Raw genomic sequence first — 25,579 nt, 5'->3', positions numbered from 1 at the left:
CTTCTCGTGTCCCGGGCTTCTCTTTTTGTGTCCTGGGCTTCTCTCTTCCTGGCTCCAGGGTTCTCTCTTTTTGTGTCCCGAGCTTCTCTCTTTTTGTGTCCCGAGCTTCTCTCTTTTTGTGTCCCGAGCTTCTCTTTTCGTGCCCCAGGCTTCTTTCTTTTCGTGTCCTGGGCTTCTCTCTTCTCTGCTCCCGGGCTTCTCTCTTCTCGTGTCCCAGGCTTCTCTTTTCGTGTCCTGGGCTTCTCTCTTCCCGGCTCCAGGGTTTCTCTCTTTTTGTGTCCCGAGCTTCTCTCTTTTTGTGTCCTGAGCTTCTCTCTTTTTGTGTCCCGAGCTTCTCTTTTCGTGTCCCGGGCTTCTCTCTGTTCGTGGCCCGGGCTTCTCTCTTTTCGTGGCCCGGGCTTCTCCTTGTGTCCTGAGCTTCTCTCTTCGGGTCCTGGGCTTCTCTCTTCTCGTGTCCCGGGCTTCTCTCTTCTCCTGGTCTTCTCTCGCTGCTCCTCGGCTTCCCTCCTCGTACGCCCCCAGCTTCTTTCTCATTATGATTTCCAGTTGCCCATGGTCGGGTCACACAAAATGACAAGTTGCCTTTTGTGATTGAATGGACTCCTCCCTTATGTAGCGCAGACTTGGCTCTTGTTTCTCAGGAGTCGGAGCAGCCGGGCAGTGCCATGTATGTTGTCCCTGCATTGCTTTCAGCTCTCGCTCCTTCCATGTGTGACTTCTTCTGTCCTCCACAGTTATCTCCGTCTCCAGACAGACAAGGAGGCCCTGTACAACGACAGCCGGTGAGTCCATCATCCTTCGGTCGGGGGAGATGTGGGGGCTCTGATCAGCGCTGACTTTTTACCTTACTGCCTGCACACTAGGACAAAAATAGAGGAAATCCAGCAAAGAAAAGAGGAAGAGCTGAAAGCCTCGGCCTCCCGGAACCAGAAGCTGCAGCAGGACCTGAGCGCGGCTCAGCAGGTACTGAGGGCTGATCGCATCTGAGGATGTCCTCTATGCCTCCACATTGGCGCTCCTTATCCCCCCGGCCAGCTTTCGGACGTCTGCTCCTGTCACTGGGCATAGTTTTGCTCTGTAGTTTCAATTATTCAGATTATTTTTTCCTTTTTCCATGCTGTATGGAGCTATTTTGTTATGCCATTTTTATATGTTTTATATTTTTGTGATCTCAGAAAGAAATAAGTATTTTTCTATTTTTATTTAATAGCACAAAGTATCACTAGAAAACCTATTAAACTGTGACTCTAAATGGGGGAAAAGATCGGGAAGTGTCATGGCCGCTACCTGCGCTCAATGAGCACTGTGTATATGGTCAGACAGGGACTGTAGTTAAAAGGGTTGTTCAGGCATCTGACACTGATTACCTCTTTTTTAGGAAAGGTTATCAATCTCAGATCAGTGGGGGTCTGACACCCAGTGCCCCCACAATCTGTTATTAGCTCTGGCATGGAGACATTGAATGGTTCTGAACAGCACAGGTGCTGCATACCAACTCCTATTCAACAGCTGGTTGGTGGGGGGGTGCTGGGTACCGGACCCCCACTGATCTGATATTGATGACCTATCCAAAGGGTTTACGGTATATTAGATGCCCAGATTTGCCCTTTAACGCCTTCCATCATTTCTTGGGAGTCTCGTCTGTGAAAGCTCTGCAGCCGCAGACATTTAGAAATGACCCTGCAGATGTCCACAGACGAAGGCTGGGCCACGAGTGGTTAAAGGGGTATGACATTCATGGCTTATCGCAATGATATCTCCAGGACTGGAGAACGAGGGTCTTGCCAATATGCGGTTCTCTTACATAAATGAAAAGATCCATGCGTGTGTGCACGCTGCACTCCAGCGCACGCCCGATCTTTGCTCTCAGGACAGATAAATATCTATGCTTATCCTATTCCCAGATGGCAGCACCGCTTCCCCTTTAAATTACTGTTTTCATGTGACTTCCTGAGGTATCAAATCAAAAAGGATGTAGAACAAGTCTGTGCTGCCTAGGAATGCAGTACATTGTATAGCAGGTAACACATCTTGTTACTACCTACTCACATAACGTGTCGGCCATAAAGGTAGTAACTGCAGCATGGCGGACATATGAGAGAGTCCATGCGGCTACTATGGTGTCAGGACGAGCCCTCAGATTAGCCCATGATGGCTTTTATTCCAGGTTCCCCTCCTACGAAAGTTTGTGTCCTATCACCCTCACCTCCTGGATGAAAGGGGCGGAAAGCCCCCTCAATGGGGGTCCATTATTGGTGGAACTAACATGGGGTACCTTTATTCCTGAGTCCATCCCTACGTTTTCTAAAATGGCCGTCGGAGATAGAGCAGCACAACTCTCCTCGTTCCCTGTGGATGCTGTGGGATGTAGTTTCTTCACCGGTCCGCTGCCTTACATGAAGCTTTCTCTCTACAGACTTGTACTGACCTAAAGGATCAGATCCAGAGCCAGAAACAAGACCACGAGAAGACCCTTCAAGGACTCCAGGAGCAGGTATGTTGGGCACTGCCCCCCAGGCCTGGCACCGCTGAGCGCCATCTTGTGTTTCCAGCACTGAACTCTCTCTCCTGCTCTTCTCCGGTCCCCCCCTCGCCTTCTCTGTGCCGCTGCCTCCCCCGGGTATAGGTAGCGTGGCAAAGCGCGGAGAGCCAGGAGCAGGTTGACAACATTTTGTCAGAGAACGATGCCCTGCGTACCAACCTAGCCGCCTTGGAGCAGGTACTACACCCCTCAACATTACCCAGATCATATGACAAGCCCCATCTCACTGCCATCCTCTCAATCACACTTGGCGAAACCTCTCCGCTTATGCAAGTGTTTGGCTGAAAATAATTAAAGGGGCAGGGCTGCTTTTTTAAATTTATTTTCTTTTCCCAAAACAGCGCCACCCCGTCTACAGATTGTATGCGGTATTGCAGCTTAGCCTCTTTTTTTTTTGCAATGTATCTGAGTTGCAAAACTAGACCTGGGACAGAGGTGGCATGATTTGTGGAAGGAAGCAGCCATGTTTTTCTAATCTTGTATCACTATGCCAGCTTTAGGATTTGTGTGCCCCCTATATAGCAATGTAGACGTGGTGCCTGGGTCACGTGATGTGCTACGTTATGCTCTGCTGGGGGTATCCTGTAAAAAGAAAAAATGGCCATTGTTGGGACCCCTATGATGAGCAAAATTAAGGTGCCATGGGGCCGAGTTCCCGCACAGGACGCAGCTGCACGTCTGGACTTACCACCATTCATGGGCAAAAATTGGGCTCTGGGGTAAATGTTAATGTGACTGTTGCATTATTGGTGGAGGGGATGGTGTGTACAGTGTCCAATACATCCATCTGCATGTGTCTTAAAGGGATATTTCCATTTGCTAAAGTGATGGTGTATCCCTTAGAAAGGCTATAACTTTATAATCAGTGGTGGTGTGACCTCAGGGACCCTCACACTGATCCTGACCCCATCTTAGTGCCATGCTGCAGCTTCAATGCACAGAAGGTGGACGGCGCCACTGCTCAAACTAAAACTAAAGGGGCTCGATGGGGGGAAAGGGGAATCATAGAGGTCAGATCATAAAGCGGTGGCACATCCTTGTGAGACCTACACTTTTAACTAATTTCGGTTGGTCCGTTCACCACTTTGTGCACACTTGATTATGAGATGAGCTCTTCTGCCCCCTAGATTGAGTGATTGGTGGGGGTCTCAGGACCGCTCTGAACAAAGGCGGCACCATATCAAAATGATTTAAAGGTTTAGTTATGGTAACTAATTACTCATGGTTCTCATTGACTTTTGTATGCCTCCATCTTCCACATCTCATCACCACCTGACGATTTGCATGGCTGCCCCCTTCATCCTTCAGCATGGGCTGCACAGTCCTGTGTCACTTTTCCGTGAATCGTTCTGTCCATTCCTGTTCTTGGCGTCTATTAAAACCTCTCCTTCATTGTGTAGATTCAGACATCCAGAACGCAGGAACTCAGCTTATTACGGGACCAGAGCGCAGCGCTGACGGCAGAAGTGCAGCAGCAGCAGAATGACAAGGAGGCGCTGCTGGCCCAGAGAGAGGACCTCAAAACCCAGCTGCAGGTGGGCTGTTCTAGTAGGGGCACCGGGACAATTACCAGACCCTCGGGCACCACCGGCGTCTACCATTAATAGTGGCTTCTCTCACAAGTAATCAATATACGGTCATCTGAAGCCTGAGGCTGCACCACTGAGAGATGGAGATGAGCGCAGGTCCCCTTCTGATGTAATATCTGTGTCCAGCAAACAGAAGGGACCTGCCGTCATCAGACTCAGCAGTGCAGCGTCAGTCTTTCATTTTAAGTGGTTTTACATGGAGGACATTATTTTTCACATTTTAATGTACACCATAAGACCAGCTAAACAGCTTAACCCCTTCCTGACATAAGACTTACTGGTGCCTCTGTCATGTGCGGTGTATGGAGCGGGCTCATGGGCTGAGCCTGTGCCATGCACTTGGGTGCTGTCTGTGTGTCTGTGCCATCCACTTCAGGCGTCCCTGACAGCCGAGGGCCTACTGAAGACCCCTATTGCTGCCAACTTTGTACTGCTATGAAGCCCACCCTAAGATCATTCATTTCATTACTTATTGCTATGCTGAAGTGCAGTATATAATACACGTGATCAAACAATCACAGGGTCAATGAAAAAGTGAGAGTATTTATAAAGAAAAGGTTTAAATAAAAAGTTTGCATCTTTCCTCTTTCTCCAATACAAAAAATAAATAAATAAACATATTTAGCATCGCCATGTCTCCTGAAGTCCGATCTGTCAAATTAGAAACGCATACAATTTCATTGTCGCCATAATGTCACCGACCCAAAAGTAAGAGGGAACCCCCCGGAACAAAAGCAGACTTTTTTTTCACTACACTTGGAACTTTTTCCTGTCTCTTGCTGCATTGCATAAATAAATGGCACCATCCAAAACTAGAACTCGTCTCACATAAACCAAGCCTCTTACAGCTATGTCCAAGGCAGTTGAAAGAAGGGAGGAGAGACAAAAGCACAAAAACTGAAAATTAGCTTGGAAGGTGTTAAAGGGGTATTGTGGTTTCATAACTTTTCATTTATAGATCATCTTTCATTTGCACCAGCCGTAACGCCCCTTTGTGGGATACTACTATTGGTAATATGTCACAGGTGTCCACTTTATCCCCCTCTCTCTTGTTTGGGCAGGAGTCCAGCCGTGCCAATGGCCGACTGCTGGAGCAGCTGCAGGAGCAGAAGCAGGAGGCTCAGCAGCTGCAGCAGGACCTCGAAGAAGCCCGTAAGGTACTAGGAGTTCTTGCCCCTTCCCTTTTCCATTGTTGTCCTCCTCGCATCAGGCAGGTGACTGCGGCTCCTGTTCCCTTCAGAGCGCCGATAAGCGGAAAGGCATGCTGGACGAGATGGCCATCGAGATGCAGCAGGAGAAGGCACGGCACAAAGAAGAGGTGGGGAACATAAAGCTCCAGCACGAGAAGGAAGTGCTGTGTATAAGGGCCAAGTACGAGAAGGAGCTGAGGGAGCTTCACGAGGAGAAGAACCGCGGTGAGGAGGAGCTGAGAGGTCAGCTGAGAGATGAGAAGGTACGGCTGACTGACAGGTGACCTCCACAGTGGTCACCCATGCCCCGAGACTTCAGGGAAGGAAGGCAGGTGTACTGATTATTGTAACCACCTAGAGTCTGAGCTTTGCTTTTATAAGCTCAGTCTCTGGTGGTAGATACTTGTCTACATCTGTGTGCAATTTGCTTTTAGGCTCGAAGTCGGGATTTGGAAGGATTGCAGCAAACAACAGAAGAACTGAGCCTACAGATTCAGTCCCTGGAAGGAACCAAAGGCTGGTTCGAGCGGCGGCTGAAGGAGGCAGAGGTAAGTGTGGGGGATAATCTGTCGGTATATTGACGTCACTCTTCTCATCCTTGCAGGCTTTGTATAACCCGTAACGTAAGGCTACATCCAGACTAACGTCACCTCGCCCAGACCAGTCATGGCCACAAATGGTGAATGTGACTGGGTCCGTGTGCAGATCGCCGGGTTTGTCCGCATCACGAATGGGTACAGGAGCACGCACTGTCCCAGACTGTGTTCTCCCGAATGTGCCCTGATATTCTGTTCACATCTGTTACCAGCCTTATATCAGATGGATACATTGGCAGGATCTGCCCAGGTATAGGGAAGGCACCACGTGTGCCACCCTATAGACCATCACCCATAGGCTCCCACCGTAAATGGGATATACCTTACAGGGCACACGGTCAGCGGGGGCACACGGATACATTCAGCGCACATGCCCGAACCTCTCATGGAGCAAATGAGATGTGATCAGGTCTGATGGGCAGGGGATCGATAGGGGACACCCGGGATGGAGGTCGGTCCTTCCTCTATTTCATATCATGTCTATCGGATGTTTTTAGGAGACCATTGAAAGGAACCAATTACAACATAAGGAGGATTTGTCCGAACTGCGAAAGACGCACTCTGCTGACTTGCAGGTAAGTCTGCAGCTCTGCTTTGACCAGAAGGGGCATATTGAGGTTTCCCCAAAAATGATTAAATTACAAAGTGCTTGTGAAAACACCCAACTTTGTCAGTATTACTGTTTGGTGTGTGATTATTGGTGACCGCCGCTGAACTTGCTCCCCTCCGCAGGTGAAAGAGCAGGAGCTTGAGACGCTGACCGGACAGATAAAGTCTTCTGAGAAAAACAAAGAGGATCTTAACACAACAATCGAGCGACTCAGACAGGTGAGAACCCATGAGGTACATGCATGCCCAATATAGCTGTGCGTGCATGTGTTCCCTATGGGGAGAGTGGAATGGGCCGCTGCTGGGCTACTCTACTGATGCTTATCTTCAAAGAGAACAAAGAATCGGACATGCTAAAATCCAACATGCCTGATCCTTTCTTCCCCCAAAATCAGCCCTGATAAACACTAGTGTACCAGGAGTCAGTGGGCTCGGCCGGCCAGTGTGAGTGTGTACGAGTGCCTGTACTGTCGCCCCCACATGTGAGTGGTTTTCTCCCAGAGTGAACTGTGCTTCATCCTGTCTGATCCAGCACTGGTTCCCCCCATGAAGCCTATGACAATGCGGGGGGCACAAGTCTCGGTTATTGGTTATTAATACATGCTCCTGTCATTAGGATGTAAAGGATACAGCGGATGGGCAGAGAATCCTTGAGAAGAGGGGCAGTGCCGCGGTGAGTATACGCATCATTAAAGGGGTTGTCATAACGTGGCAAAGAGCAGAGGTCCCCAACCTCACTGGGCACATTCTGTGCAGTGAGATCTTAGATGGACGCCATGTGCCGTTTTTGAAGTGTTTACTTTAGTGAGTGCCCCCTTATACGATAGTAGGAGGTGGCACAGACCCCAGGTACCCACCAAATAAACACAGCTGCGCCACTCGCGTGCATGGCACAGCGCTGTACAGTCATGGACAAAAATTTTGAGAATGAGACAAATATTACCGTATGTTTCGGACTATAAGACGCACCGGACCATAAGGCGCACCCCAAATTTGGGGTGAAAATTGCAGAAAAAAAGATTTTTTATAAGATGGGGGTCCGTCTTATTGTCCGAATTTACAGTATCTTACCTGAGTGCTGGCGGTGGCAGAGCAGGGTCACAGGAGGCATGGTGTCGGCAGAGGTGAGGAGGTGCTGGGATGAGGAGGCGCAGTGAGAGGTATGGCGTGAGAGGGGTCCCTTTCCCCGGTATGGTGATGCAGCAGCCCGGTAAGCAGCAGAGCCGGTTGAATCCTGCGGTGGCAGAGGTGTGGCGGCAGAGGAGGCGCAGTTGTTATCGGTGGGGGCGGCCATCTTCCTGAGGCCGCGCGTGTGCAGATGAAGCGCTCTGCTTCCCGGGGCTTCAGGAAAATGGCCGCGGGAGGCCGCGCGTGCGCAGATGTAGATCAGCGCACGCGCGGCCTCAGGAAAATGGCCGCCGCCACCACCGATAACAACAGGAGTCACTCGGCTCTGCTGCTTACCGGGCTGCTGCATCACCTCACCGGAGAAAGGGACCCCGCTTACTGCGCCTCCTCTGCCGCCGCACCTCTGCCACCGCACCTCTGCCACCGCACCTCTGCCGCCACGGTAAGCCTGCATTGCGACTGTGCGTCTTGTAGTCCGAAAAATACAGTCATTTTTCCAAAGTCTACTGCTTCATTTTTTTCTAATGGCAATTTGCATATACTCCTGAATGTCAGAGTGATCAGCTTAACAGCAATTACTGTACTTGCAAAGTCAATATTTGCCCAGAAAATGAACTTTAACCCCTAAAACACATTTCAACATCATTGCAGTCCTGCCTTAAAAGGAGCAGCTAACATTGTTTCAGTGATTGATCCATTAACACAGGTGTGGGTGTTGATGAGGACAGGGCTGGCGATCAATCAGTCATGATTAAGTAAGAATGACATCACTGGACACTTTAAAAGGAGGCTGGTGCTTGGTATCATTGTTTCTCTTCAGTTAACCATGGTTATCTCTAAAGAAACACGTGCAGCCATCATTGCACTGCACAAAAATGGCCTAACAGGGAAGAGTATCGCAGCTACAAAGATTGCACCTCAGTCAACAATCTATCGCATCATCAAGAACTTCAAGGAGAGAGCTTCCATTGTTGTCAAAAAGGCTCCAGGGCGCCCAAGAAAGACCAGCAAGCGCCAGGACCGTATCTTAAAACTGTTTCAGCTGCGGGATCGGACTACCAGCAGTGCCGAGCTTGCTCAGGAATGGCAGCAGGCTGGTGTGAGTGCTTCTGCACGCACTGTGAGGCGGAGACTCTTTGAGCAAGGCCTGGTTTCAAGGAGGGCAGCAAAGAAGCCACTTCTCTCCAGAAAAAACATCAGGGACCGACTGATATTCTGCAAAAGGTACAGGGAGTGGACTGCTGAGGACTGGGGCAAAGTCATTTTCTCTGATGAATCCCGTTTTCGATTGTTTGGGATATCTGGAAAACAGCTTATTCGGAGAAGAAGAGGTGAGCGCTACCACCAGTCTTGTCTCATGCCAACTGTAAAGCATCCTGAAACCATTCATGTGTGGGGTTGCTTCTCAGCCAAGGGAATCGGCTCACTCACAGTCTTGCCTAAAAACACAGCCATGAATAAAGAATGGTACCAGAATGTCCTCCAAGAGCAACTTCTCCCAACCGTCCAAGAGCAGTTTGGCGCCCAACAATGCCTTTTCCAGCATGATGGAGCACCTTGCCATAAAGCAAAGGTGATAACTAAATGGCTCACGGAACAAAACATAGAGATTTTGGGTCCATGGCCTGGAAACTCCCCAGATCTTAATCCCATTGAGAACTTGTGGTCAATCATCAAGAGACGGGTGGACAAACAAAAACCAACAAATTCTGGCAAAATGCAAGCATTGATTATGCAAGAATGGACTGCTATCAGTCAGGATTTGGTCCAGAAGTTGATTGAGAGCATGCCAGGGAGAATTGCAGAGGTCTTGAAGAAGGGTCAACACTGCAAATATTGACTTGCTGCATTAACTCATTCTAACTGTCAATATAACCTATTGGTACTCATAATATGATTGCAATTATATTTCTGTATGTGATATAAACATCAGACAAACACTAATAAAAACCAGAGGGCAGCAGATCATGTGAAAATATAATTTTGGTGTCATTCTCAAAAATTTTGGCCATGACTGTACATGCAGTTGAGACACATGCTGCCGGATGTGTATCCCCATTGTTGTGCCCCCTGTGTACCCTGCTTTGTGGCACTGGATAGCGGTAGTACATATGTATACATACTGTATATGATTGGTGGCGCATATAATACTGTGACAGCACAATGCTCCGCACATTGTAAGGATGTTACAGCTCCGCAGGGCTTTTATCCAGGTCATAGGAATATGCGGCCAGGTCCGTCGAGGTAGGGTTATTATTAACTCCACCGAGCGCAGCGGTGATGGATCTGGGGACACAGGCAGCGAGATGAGAAGACGTCGCCTCTGCAGATGTCCCCGATATTGTGTATATGACCGCAGTATACAGGACCGTGTCCATGCAATCATCAGGCTATAGACCTGGACTTGTCATCATCGGCTGTATATAATATATCCTTCTCCTTACAGCTGAAAGACCTGAAAAGGCAACTGCACCTGGAGAGGAAGAGGGCCGATAAACTGCAGGAGCGTCTCCAAGAGATTCTCACCAACAGTAAAACCCGGACAGGTGAGCGCAGGGCAGACCCCTGTATGAGCCACCTCGCCCCTTACCAGGATTCATAGCACATGTCCAATATGTGATTTATTTCTGGCTTTCTTTACACAGGTAGTTACATCTGGCTGCCACTAGGGGGCGCACTTGACATAGAGATTAACCCAGCCCTGTTGAAATCAATGGGAGCTGCTGTGATAATGGTTATGGCTTGTGTGGACGCTATAGCCTTCTCTTTGGGTCTGCCCCCCTAGGACATGCTCCGCTGTCTCTGGAATAGGGGTCCTAAGTAAATGCAATGCTGTACTTAATTCCTTTCATCAGCCAGACCTTATTTTTTGTGTGTTTTTGACCCTTTTTTCTCCTCACAAGACCGTAGGGGACATTTATAAACCCAGAAATGTTACCATAATGCTGGTTTGGTAAATCTCTTCTAGTATCTAGAAAAGTGAAAAAGTGTACAAAAATGGTGCCAAAATGGGGGAGAAAGACGCACCAAATAGCTGATTCAGCAGGAGCCGCTGGGGTGAATGGAGGGGTCTTGCCAGGCCAAGTTGTCACTTATCCTTAAAGGGGCTGTCCACTCCTCTCTTCAGACAACCCCTTCTTAAATCAAGCAAGACCCCATTGAGAATAAAAGCAGTGTCTACTCACATCCCCGACTGACGCCATACTGGCAATGTCCTTGCCGCAGCTGCCAGAATCAGCACCGCATTTGTAAGTCACATGAGTGCTGTAGCCAATCAGTGGCCGCGAATGTGCTGCTTAGCTCACACTTTCCTTGGGCAAAACTCGGGCGTCTGTGGAAGGTGGGAGCCCTGCAGCCAATTAATAGCCACTGATTGGCTGCAGCAGTCACGTGACATAACAGTGTTACTCGATGATGGCAGACGCAGCGCTGACTTTGCTGGGCCAGTGAACCGGGTTGTGAGTAGAGTTAGTTTCAATGGGGCCCTGTTTAAGAAGAGGGTGTCTGAGTAATCCCCTTTAAGATGGCAGGTAACTTTTTGATTCAGCCAGCTTCACTGATCTCTGGGATTGTGCCCGCCATTCTAGTCATTGTCTGTGGGAGACGGCTGGAGAGAGAACCATTGCTCAGCAATCTCCATCAGTCTCTTCAATTCCATCCCACTACTCCATCCTACCGCCGCTACACCCACCATTGCAATCCATCTCCATTCCAACCCGCGGCTCTGCCCCATCACTCCAATTCACAGCCACTCCATCCCACTGTTCCAATCCCCTGCCACTCCACCGCTCAAATCCACTGCCACTCCAATCCACCGCCAATCCATCCCTCTGCTCCAATCCACTGCTCCAATCCATCAATGCTCCATCCCACTGCTCCAGTCCACTGCCATTCTGACGCACCACTCCAATCCACCCCATTGCTCTAAATCTAAACCACTTCCACACCACCTTTCCAATCCAGCACCGCTCCATCTCGCCACTCCAATCCAGTACTACTCCATCTCGCCACTCCAATCCAGCACTGCTCCATCTCGCCACTCCAATTCAGTACTTCTCCATGTCACCGCTCCAATCCAGCACTGCTCCATCTCACCACTCCAATCCAGCACCGCTCCATTTCGCCACTCCAATCCAGTACTACTCCTTCTCGCCACTCCAATCCAGCACCGCTTCATCTCGCCACTCCAATTCAGTACTGCTCCATGTCACCGCTCCAATCCAGTACTGCTCCATGTCACCGCTCCAATCCAGCACCGCTCCATTTCGCCACTCCAATCCAGTACTACTCCTTCTCGCCACTCCAATCCAGCACCGCTTCATCTCGCCACTCCAATTCAGTACTGCTCCATGTCACCGCTCCAATCCAGCACTGCTCCATCTCACCACTCCAATCCAGCACCGCTCCATCTCACCACTCCAATCCAGCACTGCTCCATCTCACCACTCCAATCCAGCACCGCTCCATCTCACCGCTCCAATCCAGCACTGCTCCATCTCACCGCTCCAATCCAGCACCGCTCCATCTCACCGCTCCAATCCAGCACCGCTCCATCTCACCGCTCCAATCCAGCACTGCTCCATCTCACCGCTCCAATCCAGCACTGCTCCATGTCACCGCTCCAATCCAGCACTGCTCCATCTCACCGCTCCAATCCAGCACCGCTCCATCTCACTGCTCCAATCCAGCACCGCTCCATCTCACCACTCCAATCCAGCACTGCTCCATCTCACCACTCCAATCCAGCACTGCTCCATCTCACCACTCCAATCCAGCACCGCTCCATCTCACCACTCCAATCCAGCACTGCTCCATCTCACCACTCCAATCCAGCACCGCTCCATCTCACCACTCCAATCCAGCACCGCTCCATCTCACCGCTCCAATCCAGCACTGCTCCATCTCACCGCTCCAATCCAGCACCGCTCCATCTCACCGCTCCAATCCAGCACCGCTCCATCTCACCGCTCCAATCCACCACCGCTCCATCTCACCACTCCAATCCAGCACCGCTCCATCTTGCCACTCCAATCCAGCACTGCTCCATCTCACCGCTCCAATCCAGCACCGCTCCATCTCACTGCTCCAATCCAGCACCGCTCCATCTCACTGCTCCAATCTAGCACGGGTCATCCTATTGCTTAATTCTCAAATTGGGACAATCCCTCTAAGACGGGATTAATAAATCTACTCTACTGTGTAGTTGAATGCAAGGCCCACAGCAGTCCTGCTCTCCATGATGGATATAATAATAATAATAAATAATAATAATCTTTATTTTTATATAGCGCTAACATATTACGCAGCGCTTTACAGTTTGCACACATTATCATGCCCCTGTCTGCCGAGGTAACATGATGTAGACGCTTCCTGCACGGGGAGAAGCGGTCTAATAACGGGAGCTACTCTGAAGGCCGGTGCAGCCATGTTGGCACATGCCCTTTCGCTCCTGTACATTCTAGGGTTTTGCATAACGTGATTTTCTTACACGGTGAAGGGTGCTTATATACGGGGTTCTGTTTCTCCTTGCGGAGACTATCAGCTGGCAATGCGCCCTGGGAAAAAGATATGTAAATGATCTCCTCCTCCTCCAGGAGACAGAAATCTGACTCTCTAGTGACACCTATTGGTGTAGCTGTTCTATAAGCCACATGACTAATTGACGTATCGGGGGCAGTGATGAAGCTGCTGGCGCCTAATGAGCCGGTTATTAGCCCGTGCCCATCTCATCGGTCCTCATTGTGCGGGAACCACAACACCCAGTCATCCGCTGTAAGAAAATAGAAAACCCTAATTAACAGCACAAGACGCAATTATCAAAGGACACTGATTAATGGCGGCCGATATCCACTCCCGGAAATCTAACCATTTACTGCGCGGGTAAGAACGGCCGCCCTGGGAATATCGCAGGTGTCAGACCTCGCGCCCACGGACGGGAGAAACAAATGGCGCGGTTCAGTAGATGCAGGACCCGAATCTGCAGAAAAACAGCAGATGCAGGGAAGTGGCGGCCTGATAAACTCCATAACTATCCAATTATCCTAATGGCCGCATTTACAGCATTTCCATTAGTTTACAAATGGACAGAAGTGAGGATTAATACAGCAGTAAAGAAAGGGAAAACCGCGGCCACATTATAATTCCTTTTTCAATAGGATATTAAGGCAGTCAATATAAGTGGGAGGCAAGAATTACTCAATACCGCTCCTGGAGAAAATGTAGGTCATTGTTAACCCTTGTGTGGATCGAAAAAGGAAATCTTATGGCTCTATATATGAATATGTCACATGTCATAAATGTCATTTTTATCACCTGCAGTAAATGCTGCTGTTCTCCTGAATCCGGCAATGCTTTCCTTTTGTTCCTGCTCCTCTCCGTTCCTGAGATATGGCCTCTTCTTTCCGGCTTGTAAATCTGGCCTTGTTAGTCAAGTGGGTGTCTTCTTGAGAACTACGCCCACTTGGATAACAAGGCTAAATTATATTCTGGGAAGAAGGGGCCATATCTCAGGAACGGAGAGGAGCAGGATCAAATGGAAAGCATCGCTGGATTCAGGAGAACAGCAGCATTTACGACAGGTAAAAAAAAAGACATGTTTATGGCAAGTGACCAGTCCTCTTTAAAGGTGCACTCTGCTTTGCATACTGCCTATTTGTAGGAAGCCTCCCCACTAAATTGTTGATCAGATGTTCGGCCATTTGTATAGCCCTCAGCAATCCGTGGTAATACGAAAGCAAATGTTCAATTTCCCTGCAGCGCCTCCAGAGGAGGAACGAGGAATTGCACATGATCTATTGTAATCAATGGGCTGCCCATTAGCCCCATGTATCTGGTATTAGCTCTCTGGCTAATATTGAGGGTCTTCGATTGGGACCACTTTTATTAATTTGGATATCCCTGATGGGTTTATCTGAACTAGACACAATGAAGGCCTCCATGCTTTACACTGCAGGCTGCGTCCCAAGAACAGAGCAATACAGAAAATGATTTTATATATTTTAATGGCTAAACCGCATGTTTGCTGTTTCCCTCTTTCTATATTTGCTCTGTGCATGGAGGGAGATGTTTCTTCTCCCCGCTCCTGCCTCTGATATCCATTAGCTGCGGAAATCATTTTATTTTCCTGTGAATTCTGCCGGATTCTCACAGCTGATTGATTTGCTGCATTCCTGGCAAATTACCCTCTAAACGCTGAATATAATTAACCCCGGACAGCTCATTAGACTGCGGCCGATACATTATCTCCCACATAGGTGGAGGCAGCGCTGAGAATGGAGGAGATGTAAGAGGAGACTGGTTCATGAGGGGGACGGAGGGAGCCACGCAGAGGACCGCAACCCGTAACCAGTCTCTACCATCCCTCCTGTTATTTCAGGGTACTACAGGATGATCAGTAGTACGTGGCATTATATTGGGGTACTGTGGGATGATCTGTAGTACGTGGCATTATATTGGGGTACTGTGGGATGATCTGTAGTACGTGGCATTATATTGGGGTACTGTGGGATGATCTGTAGTACGTGGCATTATATTGGGGTACTGCGGGATGATCTGTAGTACGTGGCATTATATTGGGGTACTGTGGGATGATCTGTAGTACGTGGCATTATATTGGGTTACTGTGGGATGATCTGTAGTACGTGGCATTATATTGGGTTACTGTGGGATGATCTGTAGTACGTGGCATTATATTGGGGTACTGCGGGATGATCTGTAGTACGTGGCATTATATTGGGGTACTGTGGGATGATCTTTAGTACGTGGCATTATATTGGGGTACTGCGGGATGATCAGTAGTACGTGGCATTATATTGGGGTACTGTGGGATGATCTTTAGTACGTGGCATTATATTGGGGTACTGTGGGATGATCAGTAGTACGTGGCATTATATTGGGGTACTGTGGGATGATCTTTAGTACGTGGCATTATATTGGGGTACTGTGGGATGATCTTTAGTACGTGGCATTATATTGGGGTACTGTGGGATGATCAGTAGTACGTGGCATTATATTGGGGTACTGTGGGATGATCAGTAGTACGTGGCATTATATTGGGGTACTGTGGGATGATCTGTAGTACGTCGCATTATATTGGGGTACTGCGGGATGATCTGTAGTATGTGGCATTATTTTGGGGTACTGCGGGATGATCTGTAGTACGCAGCGTTATTTTGGGGTACTGTGGGATGATCTGTAGTACGCAGCGTTATTTTGGGGTACTGCGGGATGATCTGTAGTACGCAGCGTTATTTTGGGGTACTGCGGGATGATCTTTAGTACGTGGCATTATATTGGGGTACTGTGGGATGATCTGTAGTACGCAGCGTTATTTTGGGGTACTGTGGGATGATCTGTAGTTCGCAGTGTTATTTTGGGGTACTGTGGGATGATCTGTAGTATGCGGCGTTATTTTGGTGTACTGCGGGATGATCTGTAGTACGTGGCATTATATTGGGGTACTGCGGGATGATCTGTAGTACGCAGCGTGATTTTGGGGTACTGTGGGATGATCTGTAGTACGCAGCGTTATTTTGGGGCACTGCGGGATGATCTGTAGTACGTGGCATTATATTGGGGTACTGCGGGATGATCTGTAGTACGCAGCGTGATTTTGGGGTACTGTGGGATGATCTGTAGTATGCGGCGTTATTTTGGGGTACTGCGGGATGATCTGTAGTACGTGGCATTATATTGGGGTACTGCGGGATGATCTGTAGTACGCAGCGTTATTTTGGGGCACTGTGGGATGATCTGTAGTATGTGGCATTATATTGGGGTACTGCGGGATGATCTGTAGTACGCAGCGTGATTTTGGGGTACTGTGGGATGATCTGTAGTACGCAGCGTTATTTTGGGGTACTGCGGGATGATCTGTAGTACGCAGCGTTATTTTGGGGTACTGCGGGATGATCTTTAGTACGTGGCATTATATTGGGGTACTGTGGGATGATCTGTAGTACGCAGCGTTATTTTGGGGTACTGTGGGATGATCTGTAGTTCGCAGTGTTATTTTGGGGTACTGTGGGATGATCTGTAGTATGCGGCGTTATTTTGGTGTACTGCGGGATGATCTGTAGTACGTGGCATTATATTGGGGTACTGCGGGATGATCTGTAGTACGCAGCGTGATTTTGGGGTACTGTGGGATGATCTGTAGTACGCAGCGTTATTTTGGGGCACTGCGGGATGATCTGTAGTATGCAGCGTTATTTTGGGGTACTGTGGCATGATCTGTAGTATGCGGCGTTATTTTGGGGTACTGCGTGATGATCTGTAGTACGCAGCGTGATTTTGGGGTACTGTGGGATGATCTGTAGTATGCAGCGTTATTTTGGGGTACTGTGGGATGATCTGTAGTACGCAGCGTTATTTTGGGGTACTGTGGGATAATCTGTAGTTCGCAGTGTTATTTTGGGGTACTGTGGGATGATCTGTAGTATGCGGCGTTATTTTGGTGTACTGCGGGATGATCTGTAGTACGTGGCATTATATTGGGGTACTGTGGGATAATCTGTAGTACGCAGCGTGATTTTGGGGTACTGTGGGATGATCTGTAGTATGCGGCGTTATTTTGGGGTACTGCGGGATGATCTGTAGTAAGTGGCATTATATTGGGGTACTGCGGGATGATGTGTAGTACGCAGCGTGATTGTGGGGTACTGTGGGATGATCTGTAGTTCGCAGTGTTATTTTGGGGTACTGTGGGATGATCTGTAGTATGCGGCGTTATTTTGGTGTACTGCGGGATGATCTGTAGTACGTGGCATTATATTGGGGTACTGCGGGATGATCTGTAGTACGCAGCGTGATTTTGGGGTACTGTGGGATGATCTGTAGTATGCGGCGTTATTTTGGGGTACTGCGGGATGATCTGTAGTACGTGGCATTATATTGGGGTACTGCGGGATGATCTGTAGTACGCAGCGTTATTTTGGGGCACTGTGGGATGATCTGTAGTACGTGGCATTATATTGGGGTACTGCGGGATGATCTGTAGTACGCAGCGTGATTTTGGGGTACTGTGGGATGATCTGTAGTACGCAGCGTTATTTTGGGGTACTGTGGCATGATCTGTAGTATGCGGCGTTATTTTGGTGTACTGCGGGATGATCTGTAGTACGCAGCGTGATTTTGGGGTACTGTGGGATGATCTGTAGTATGCAGCGTTATTTTGGGGTACTGTGGCATGATCTGTAGTATGCGGCGTTATTTTGGGGTACTGTGGGATGATCTGTAGTACGCAGCGTGATTTTGGGGTACTGTGGGATGATCTGTAGTATGCGGCGTTATTTTGGGGTACTGTGGGATGATCTGTAGTACGCAGTGTTATTTTGGGGTACTGTGGGATGATCTGTAGTATGCGGCGTTATTTTGGTGTACTGCGGGATGATCTGTAGTACGTGGCATTATATTGGGGTACTGCGGGATGATCTGTAGTATGCGGCGTTATTTTGGGGTCCTGTGGCATGATGTGTAGTATGCGGCGTTATTTTGGGGTACTGCGGGATAATCTGTAGTACGCAGCGTTATTTTGGGGTACTGCGGGATGATCTGTAGTACGCAGCGTTATTTTGGGGTACTGCGGGATGATCTTTAGTACGTGGCATTATATTGGGGTACTGCGGGATGATCTTTAGTACGTGGCATTATATTGGGGTACTGTGGGATGATCTTTAGTACGTGGCATTATATTGGGGTACTGTGGGATGATCTTTAGTACGTCGCATTATATTGGGGTACTGCGGGATGATCTGTAGTATGTGGCATTATTTTGGGGTACTGCGGGATAATCTGTAGTACGCAGCGTTATTTTGGGGTACTGTGGGATGGTCTGTAGTACGCAGCGTGATTTTGGGGTACTGTGGGATGATCTGTAGTACGCAGTGTTATTTTGGGGTACTGTGGGATGATCTGTAGTATGCGGCGTTATTTTGGGGTACTGTGGGATGATCTGTAGTACGTGGCATTATATTGGGGTACTGCGGGATGATCTGTAGTACGCAGCGTTATTTTGGGGTACTGCGGGATGATCTGTAGTACGTGGCATTATATTGGGGTACTGTGGGATAATCTGTAGTTCGCAGTGTTATTTTGGGGTACTGTGGGATGATCTGTAGTATGCGGCGTTATTTTGGTGTACTGCGGGATGATCTGTAGTACGCAGCGTGATTTTGGGGTACTGCGGGATGATCTGTAGTATGCAGCGTTATTTTGGGGTACTGTGGCATGATCTGTAGTATGCGGCGTTATTTTGGTGTACTGCGGGATGATCTGTAGTACGTGGCACTATATTGGGGTACTGTGGGATGATCTGTAGTACGCAGTGTTATTTTGGGGTACTGTGGGATGATCTGTAGTACGCGGCGTTATTTTGGTGTACTGCGGGATGATCTGTAGTACGCAGCGTGATTTTGGGGTACTGCGGGATGATCTGTAGTATGCAGCGTTATTTTGGGGTACTGTGGCATGATCTGTAGTATGCGGCGTTATTTTGGTGTACTGCGGGATGATCTGTAGTACGTGGCACTATATTGGGGTACTGTGGGATGATCTGTAGTACGCAGTGTTATTTTGGGGTACTGTGGGATGATCTGTAGTACGCGGCGTGATTTTGGGGTACTGCGGGTTGATCTGTAGTACGCAGCGTTATTTTGGGGTACTGCGGGATAATCTGTAGTACGCAGCGTTATTTTGGGGTACTGCGGGATGATCTGTAGTATGCGGCGTTATTTTGGGGTACTGCGGGATGATCTGTAGTACGTGGCATTATATTGGGGTACTGCGGGATGATCTGTAGTACGCAGCGTGATTTTGGGGTACTGTGGGATGATCTGTAGTACGCAGCGTTATTTTGGGGCACTGCGGGATGATCTGTAGTATGCGGCGTTATTTTGGGGTACTGTGGGATGATCTGTAGTACGTGGCATTATATTGGGGTACTGTGGGATGATCAGTAGTACGTGGCATTATATTGGGGTACTGCGGGATGATCTTTAGTACGTCGCATTATATTGGGGTACTGCGGGATGATCTTTAGTACGTGGCATTATATTGGGGTACTGTGGGATGATCTGTAGTACGCAGCGTTATTTTGGGGTACTGCGGGATAATCTGTAGTTCGCAGTGTTATTTTGGGGTACTGTGGGATGATCTGTAGTACGTGGCATTATATTGGGGTACTGTGGGATGATCTGTAGTACGCAGCGTTATTTCGGGGTACTGTGGGATGATCTGTAGTACGTGGCATTATATTGGGGTACTGTGGGATGATCTGTAGTACGCAGCGTTATTTTGGGGAACTGTGGGATGATCTGTAGTACGTGGCATTATATTGGGGTACTGTGGGATGATCTGTAGTACACAGCGTTATTTTGGGGCACTGCGTGATGATCTGTAGTACGTGGCATTATATTGGGGTACTGCGGGATGATCTGTAGTACGTGGCATTATATTGGGGTACTGTGGGATGATCTGTAGTACGTGGCATTATATTGGGGTACTGTGGGATGATCAGTAGTACGTGGCATTATATTGGGGTACTGTGGGATGATCTTTAGTATGTGGCATTATATTGGGGTACTGTGGGATGATCTTTAGTATGTGGCATTATTTTGGGGTACTGCGGGATGATCTGTAGTACGCGGCGTTATTTTGGGGTACTGTGGGATGATCTGTAGTACGCAGCGTTATTTTGGGGTACTGCGGGATGATCTGTAGTAAGCAGCGTTATTTTGGGGTACTGCGGGATGATCTTTAGTACGTGGCATTATATTGGGGTACTGTGGGATGATCTGTAGTACGCAGCGTTATTTTGGGGTACTGTGGGATGATCTGTAGTACGTGGCATTATATTGGGGTACTGTGGGATGATCTGTAGTACGCAGCGTTATTTTGGGGTACTGCGGGATAATCTGTAGTTCGCAGTGTTATTTTGGGGTACTGTGGGATGATCTGTAGTATGTGGCATTATATTGGGGTACTGTGGGATGATCTGTAGTACACAGCGTTATTTTGGGGCACTGCGTGATGATATGTAGTACGCAGCGTTATTTCGGGGTACTGCGGGATGATCTGTAGTACGCAGCGTTATTTTGGGGTACTGCGGGATGATCTTTAGTACGTGGCATTATATTGGGGTACTGTGGGATGATCTGTAGTTCCCAGTGTTATTTTGGGGTACTGTGGGATGATCTGTAGTACGTGGCATTATATTGGGGTACTGCGGGATAATCTGTAGTTCCCAGTGTTATTTTGGGGTACTGTGGGATGATCTGTAGTACGCAGCGTTATTTTGGGGTACTGCGGGATGATCTGTAGTACGCAGCGTGATTTTGGGGTACTGCGGGATGATCTTTAGTACGTGGCATTATATTGGGGTACTGTGGGATGATCTGTAGTTCCCAGTGTTATTTTGGGGTACTGTGGGATGATCTGTAGTACGTGGCATTATATTGGGGTACTGCGGGATAATCTGTAGTTCCCAGTGTTATTTTGGGGTACTGTGGGATGATCTGTAGTACGTGGCATTATATTGGGGTACTGCGGGATGATCTTTAGTACGTGGCATTATATTGGGGTACTGTGGGATAATCTGTAGTACACAGCGTTATTTTGGGGCACTGCGTGATGATCTGTGTTATGCAGCGTTATTTTGGGGCACTGCGTGATGATCTGTGTTATGCAGCGTTATTTTGGGGTACTGCGGGATGATCTGTAGTACGCAGCGTTATTTTGGGGTACTGCGGGATGATCTGTAGTACGCAGCGTGATTTTGGGGTACTGTGGGATGATCTGTAGTACGCAGCGTTATTTTGGGGTACTGTGGGATGATCTGTAGTACGCAGCGTTATTTTGGGGTACTGTGGGATGATCTGTAGTATGCGGCGTGAATTTGGGGTACTGCGGGATGATCTGTAGAACGCAGCGTGATTTTGGGGTACTGTGGGATGATCTGTAGTACGCAGCGTGATTTTGGGGTACTGTGGGATGATCTGTAGTACGCAGCGTGATTTTGAGGTCCTCCAGGATGATCTGCAGTACGCGGCCTTGTTTTGGGGTCCTCCAGGATGATCTGCAGTACACGGCAGGGTTTTGGGGTCCTCCAGGATGATCTGCAGTACGCGGCAGTGTTTTGGGGTACTGAAGGATGATCTGCAGTACGCGGCCTTGTTTTGGGGTACTGAAGGATGATCTGCAGTACGCGGCCTTGTTTTTGGGTCCTCCAGGATGATCTGCAGTACGCGGCCTTGTTTTGGGGTCCTCCAGGATTATCTCCAGTACACAGCAGGGTTTTGGGGTCCTCCAGGATGATCTGCAGTACGCGGCCTTGTTTTGGGGTCCTCCAGGATTATCTCCAGTACACGGCAGGGTTTTGGGGTCCTCCAGGATGATCTGCAGTACACGGCAGGGTTTTGGGGTCCTCCAGGATGATCTGCAGTACGCGGCCTTGTTTTGGGGTCCTCCAGGATGATCTGCAGTACACGGCAGGGTTTTGGGGTCCTCCAGGATGATCTGCAGTACGCGGCAGTGTTTTGGGGTCCTGCAGATCTCTTCCCGAGCCCTCGGATGCCAGGCGCGGTGCGTACGTGCCTCTCGCGTTGCTCTCCTCCAGGCTCTGCAGTGTGAGGCTCGGCCTCCAGAGACGGCTCGTTATCTCCACATCATTGCCAATCCTCGGCTGCCCGGTTATAAATGGAGCTGTCAGGGCTTTTGTTTTCCTCCTTTAGTTCTGACACAGAATCTCCAGCCTCGGCCGCTCTGCAGTGGAGCCGCGCTGTAAAGTGATCCTGCCGCAGCGCAGAGGAAGAGAGCGTCTGGGGTCAGGAGCATTCATCGCCGCCTCGTCACCAGGGGCTTCATAAAATTCTGCCACATGGCTGCACGGCCCCCGCTTTATCCTCACCACGAGTCCATAGGTGCGGGGACTTAAAGGGGAAGTAACAATAAAAATTACGTTTTTCAATAAGATTCACCGAACCCTGGCCCAGAGGGGCAGTCTCCACACATCGCGCCAATCAGGGGGTGAGAACCCCTCAACAGCCATCAGCAGATTGGTGTATTTCCTTTTGGTACATTTTGTAGATACTTGGTGCCTCCATCAATGGTAAAAATCCTTTAATCCCCCATAACGCAGATTATCATTCATTCCTGATTATCAGACTGTCACAATAGCTCTCAAAATGCAATGGTAATTTATACTGGGAGTCTTTCTGGACTGTTGGATGCCGGATTAAAAGAATGTCACTCTAAATAATCCTATAATAGCTGGGAATACTGTAAATATTCATGTAATCTGCATTTGTAAGAAGTGGCCACTAGGGGCGCTGTCTTATTTCCTAATGCTGGTGACATCCAATATATCCGCCCCCAAACAAAAGAAGTTTAGAAAAACTTTTACAAACTTTTATATACTTGGGGCTTTCACATGACTTTTCTGGACTGCAAAGCTGCCGAGATCAAGAAGTCCGCATCCGTCCCGGCTCGTGTGCTGTATAATTCACGAGCCTATCGGAAGAATGTGGAATCCAGGACCTTTCCGCTGCACGTTGCATAGTATATACATATATCTGTGCTCATAAATATTACAGTATACACCCCAGGACGGGCGTCTCCTGTGCCATAAATGGATTTTCCATCTTTAGGTAATAGAAAATGTCGCCAGTCGGGTCCGGCTGGTGCAGCTGCAGGGCCCTTACCAGAGAGAGTCAGTAAAATGCTCAGCGGGACATGATTTGCATGTAGAAGCGAAGTTCCATTCACTGACAACAAGCACAGATGCTGAACATGCTGAAAATTGCAACACTAAGTCTATTAGAGAGTTTTGTGGGGAACTATACCACAACGGGGGCAACCAGTGCAGGGCTGGGCCCCCCTTGATTGTCACCAGGGCTTTTACATGGCTTTGTGTGGGGTCCCCGTCTCCCACCCCTTCACCGCTCTAGTGCAGGCTTCTTCGGATGCCCTGCCACTCCCTCCTGTCTCATAATCCCACTAGAAGCATTAAGACTTTCAGCAGAGCATTAATATTTCATTGCTGTGATGAGTCAGGAGGTGGGAGGCAGCGACAGCCAAAGCTTTTCTTAAAAAGATCAGCGTGGAAAGTGCTGAGCTGAAGTAATGCTGGAAGTGACGGCTGCACTGGGAGGATGAGGACGAAGGCACCGCAGAGTGCAAATTCATGTTACTGTCACACTGGGTATAGTGCGGGCGGTGACCGGTCCCATCACACTGTGTGTACTGCAGAGCGAGGTCTGTGACTACATGGTGCGGGCAGAGAGTCCTGAGACAACGGTATATGGTGCGGGCAGAGAGTCCTGAGACAACGGTATATGGTGCGGGCAGAGAGTCCTGAGACAACGGTATATGGTGCGGGCAGAGAGTCCTGAGACAACGGTATATGGTGCGGGCAGAGAGCCCTGAGACTACGGTATATGGTGCGGGCAGAGAGTCCTGAGACAACGGTATATGGTGTGGGCAGAGAGTCCTGAGACAACGGTATATGGTGCGGGCAGAGAGCCCTGAGACTACGGTATATGGTGCGGGCAGAGAGTCCTGAGACAACGGTATCTGGTGCGGGCAGAGAGTCCTGAGACAACGGTATATGGTGCGGGCAGAGAGTCCTGAGACAACGGTATATGGTGCGGGCAGAGAGCCCTGAGACTACGGTATATGGTGCGGGCAGAGAGTCCTGAGACAACGGTATATGGTGCGGGCAGAGAGTCCTGAGACAACGGTATATGGTGCGGGCAGAGAGTCCTGAGACAACGGTATATGGTGCGGGCAGAGAGTCCTGAGACTACGGTATATGGTGCGGGCAGAGAGTCCTGAGACTACGGTATATGGTGCGGGCAGAGAGTCCTGAGACTACGGTATATGGTGCTGGCAGAGAGTCCTGAGACTACGGTATATGGTGCGGGCAGAGAGTCCTGTGACTACGGTATACGGTGCGGGCAGAGAGTCCTGTGACTACGGTATACGGTGCGGGCAGAGAGTCCTGTGACTACGGTATATGGTGCGGGCAGAGAGTCCTGAGACTACGGTATATGGTGCGGGCAGAGAGTCCTGAGACAACGGTATATGGTGCGGGCAGAGAGTCCTGAGACTACGGTATATGGTGCTGGCAGAGAGTCCTGAGACTACGGTATATGGTGCGGGCAGAGAGTCCTGAGACTACGGTATATGGTGCTGGCAGAGAGTCCTGAGACTACGGTATATGGTGCGGGCAGAGAGTCCTGTGACTACGGTATACGGTGCAGGCAGAGAGTCCTGTGACTACGGTATATGGTGCTGGCAGAGAGTCCTGAGACAACGGTATATGGTGCGGGCAGAGAGTCCTGAGACTACGGTATATGGTGCTGGCAGAGAGTCCTGAGACTACGGTATATGGTGCGGGCAGAGAGTCCTGTGACTACGGTATACGGTGCAGGCAGAGAGTCCTGTGACTACGGTATATGGTGCGGGCAGAGAGTCCTGTGACTACGGTATATGGTGCGGGCAGAGAGTCCTGAGACTACGGTATATGGTGCGGGCAGAGAGTCCTGAGACTACGGTATATGGTGCGGGCAGAGAGTCCTGTGACTACGGTATATGGTGCGGGCAGAGAACCCTGTGACTACGGTATATGGTGCGGGCAGAGAGTCATGTGACTGCGGTATATGGTGTGGGCAGAGAGGCCTGTGACTATGATATATGGTGCGAGCAGAGAGTCCTGTGACTACATGGTGCGGGCAGATAGTCCTGTGACTACGGTATATGGTGCGGGCAGACAGTCCTGAGACTACGGTATATGGTGCGGGCAGAGAGCCCTGTGACTACGGTATATGGTGTGGGCACAGAGTCGTGAGGGCTGTGACTGAACGGTGCGGGCAGTGAGTGCTGTGACTGTACGGTGTGGGCAGTGAGTGCTGTGACTCTGTACAGTGCGGG

General features: G+C 49.3%; 1 protein-coding gene across 4 annotated transcripts in view; it reads left to right on the top strand.

Annotated features, from left to right (window-relative positions):
* The window catches only part of GRIPAP1 (GRIP1 associated protein 1), a 76,486-nt gene that overhangs the window by 20,624 nt on the left and 30,283 nt on the right, over positions 1–25,579 (top strand). For 2 of the 4 annotated variants that reach the window (XR_011318024.1, XM_069747939.1), the window contains exons 12-23: positions 735–782; positions 864–963; positions 2,417–2,494; positions 2,627–2,719; positions 3,943–4,077; positions 5,193–5,288; positions 5,372–5,584; positions 5,756–5,869; positions 6,415–6,492; positions 6,650–6,745; positions 7,143–7,199; positions 10,101–10,200. Coding sequence is in view for 2 of the 4 variants with exons in the window: in XM_069747939.1 (XP_069604040.1) it covers positions 735–782; positions 864–963; positions 2,417–2,494; positions 2,627–2,719; positions 3,943–4,077; positions 5,193–5,288; positions 5,372–5,584; positions 5,756–5,869; positions 6,415–6,492; positions 6,650–6,745; positions 7,143–7,199; positions 10,101–10,200 (1,208 nt within the window). In the remaining 2 variants the exon portion in view is untranslated. The remainder of the gene's footprint in view (positions 1–734; positions 783–863; positions 964–2,416; positions 2,495–2,626; positions 2,720–3,942; positions 4,078–5,192; positions 5,289–5,371; positions 5,585–5,755; positions 5,870–6,414; positions 6,493–6,649; positions 6,746–7,142; positions 7,200–10,100; positions 10,201–25,579) is intronic. The other 2 variants (XR_011318025.1, XM_069747938.1) reach the window with 1 other exon arrangement.

This window comes from Ranitomeya imitator, chromosome 2 (genome assembly GCF_032444005.1).
Source record: "Ranitomeya imitator isolate aRanImi1 chromosome 2, aRanImi1.pri, whole genome shotgun sequence".
NCBI classification, from domain to species: domain Eukaryota; kingdom Metazoa; phylum Chordata; class Amphibia; order Anura; family Dendrobatidae; genus Ranitomeya; species Ranitomeya imitator.
This window is presented reverse-complemented; position numbering and strand designations above follow the sequence as displayed.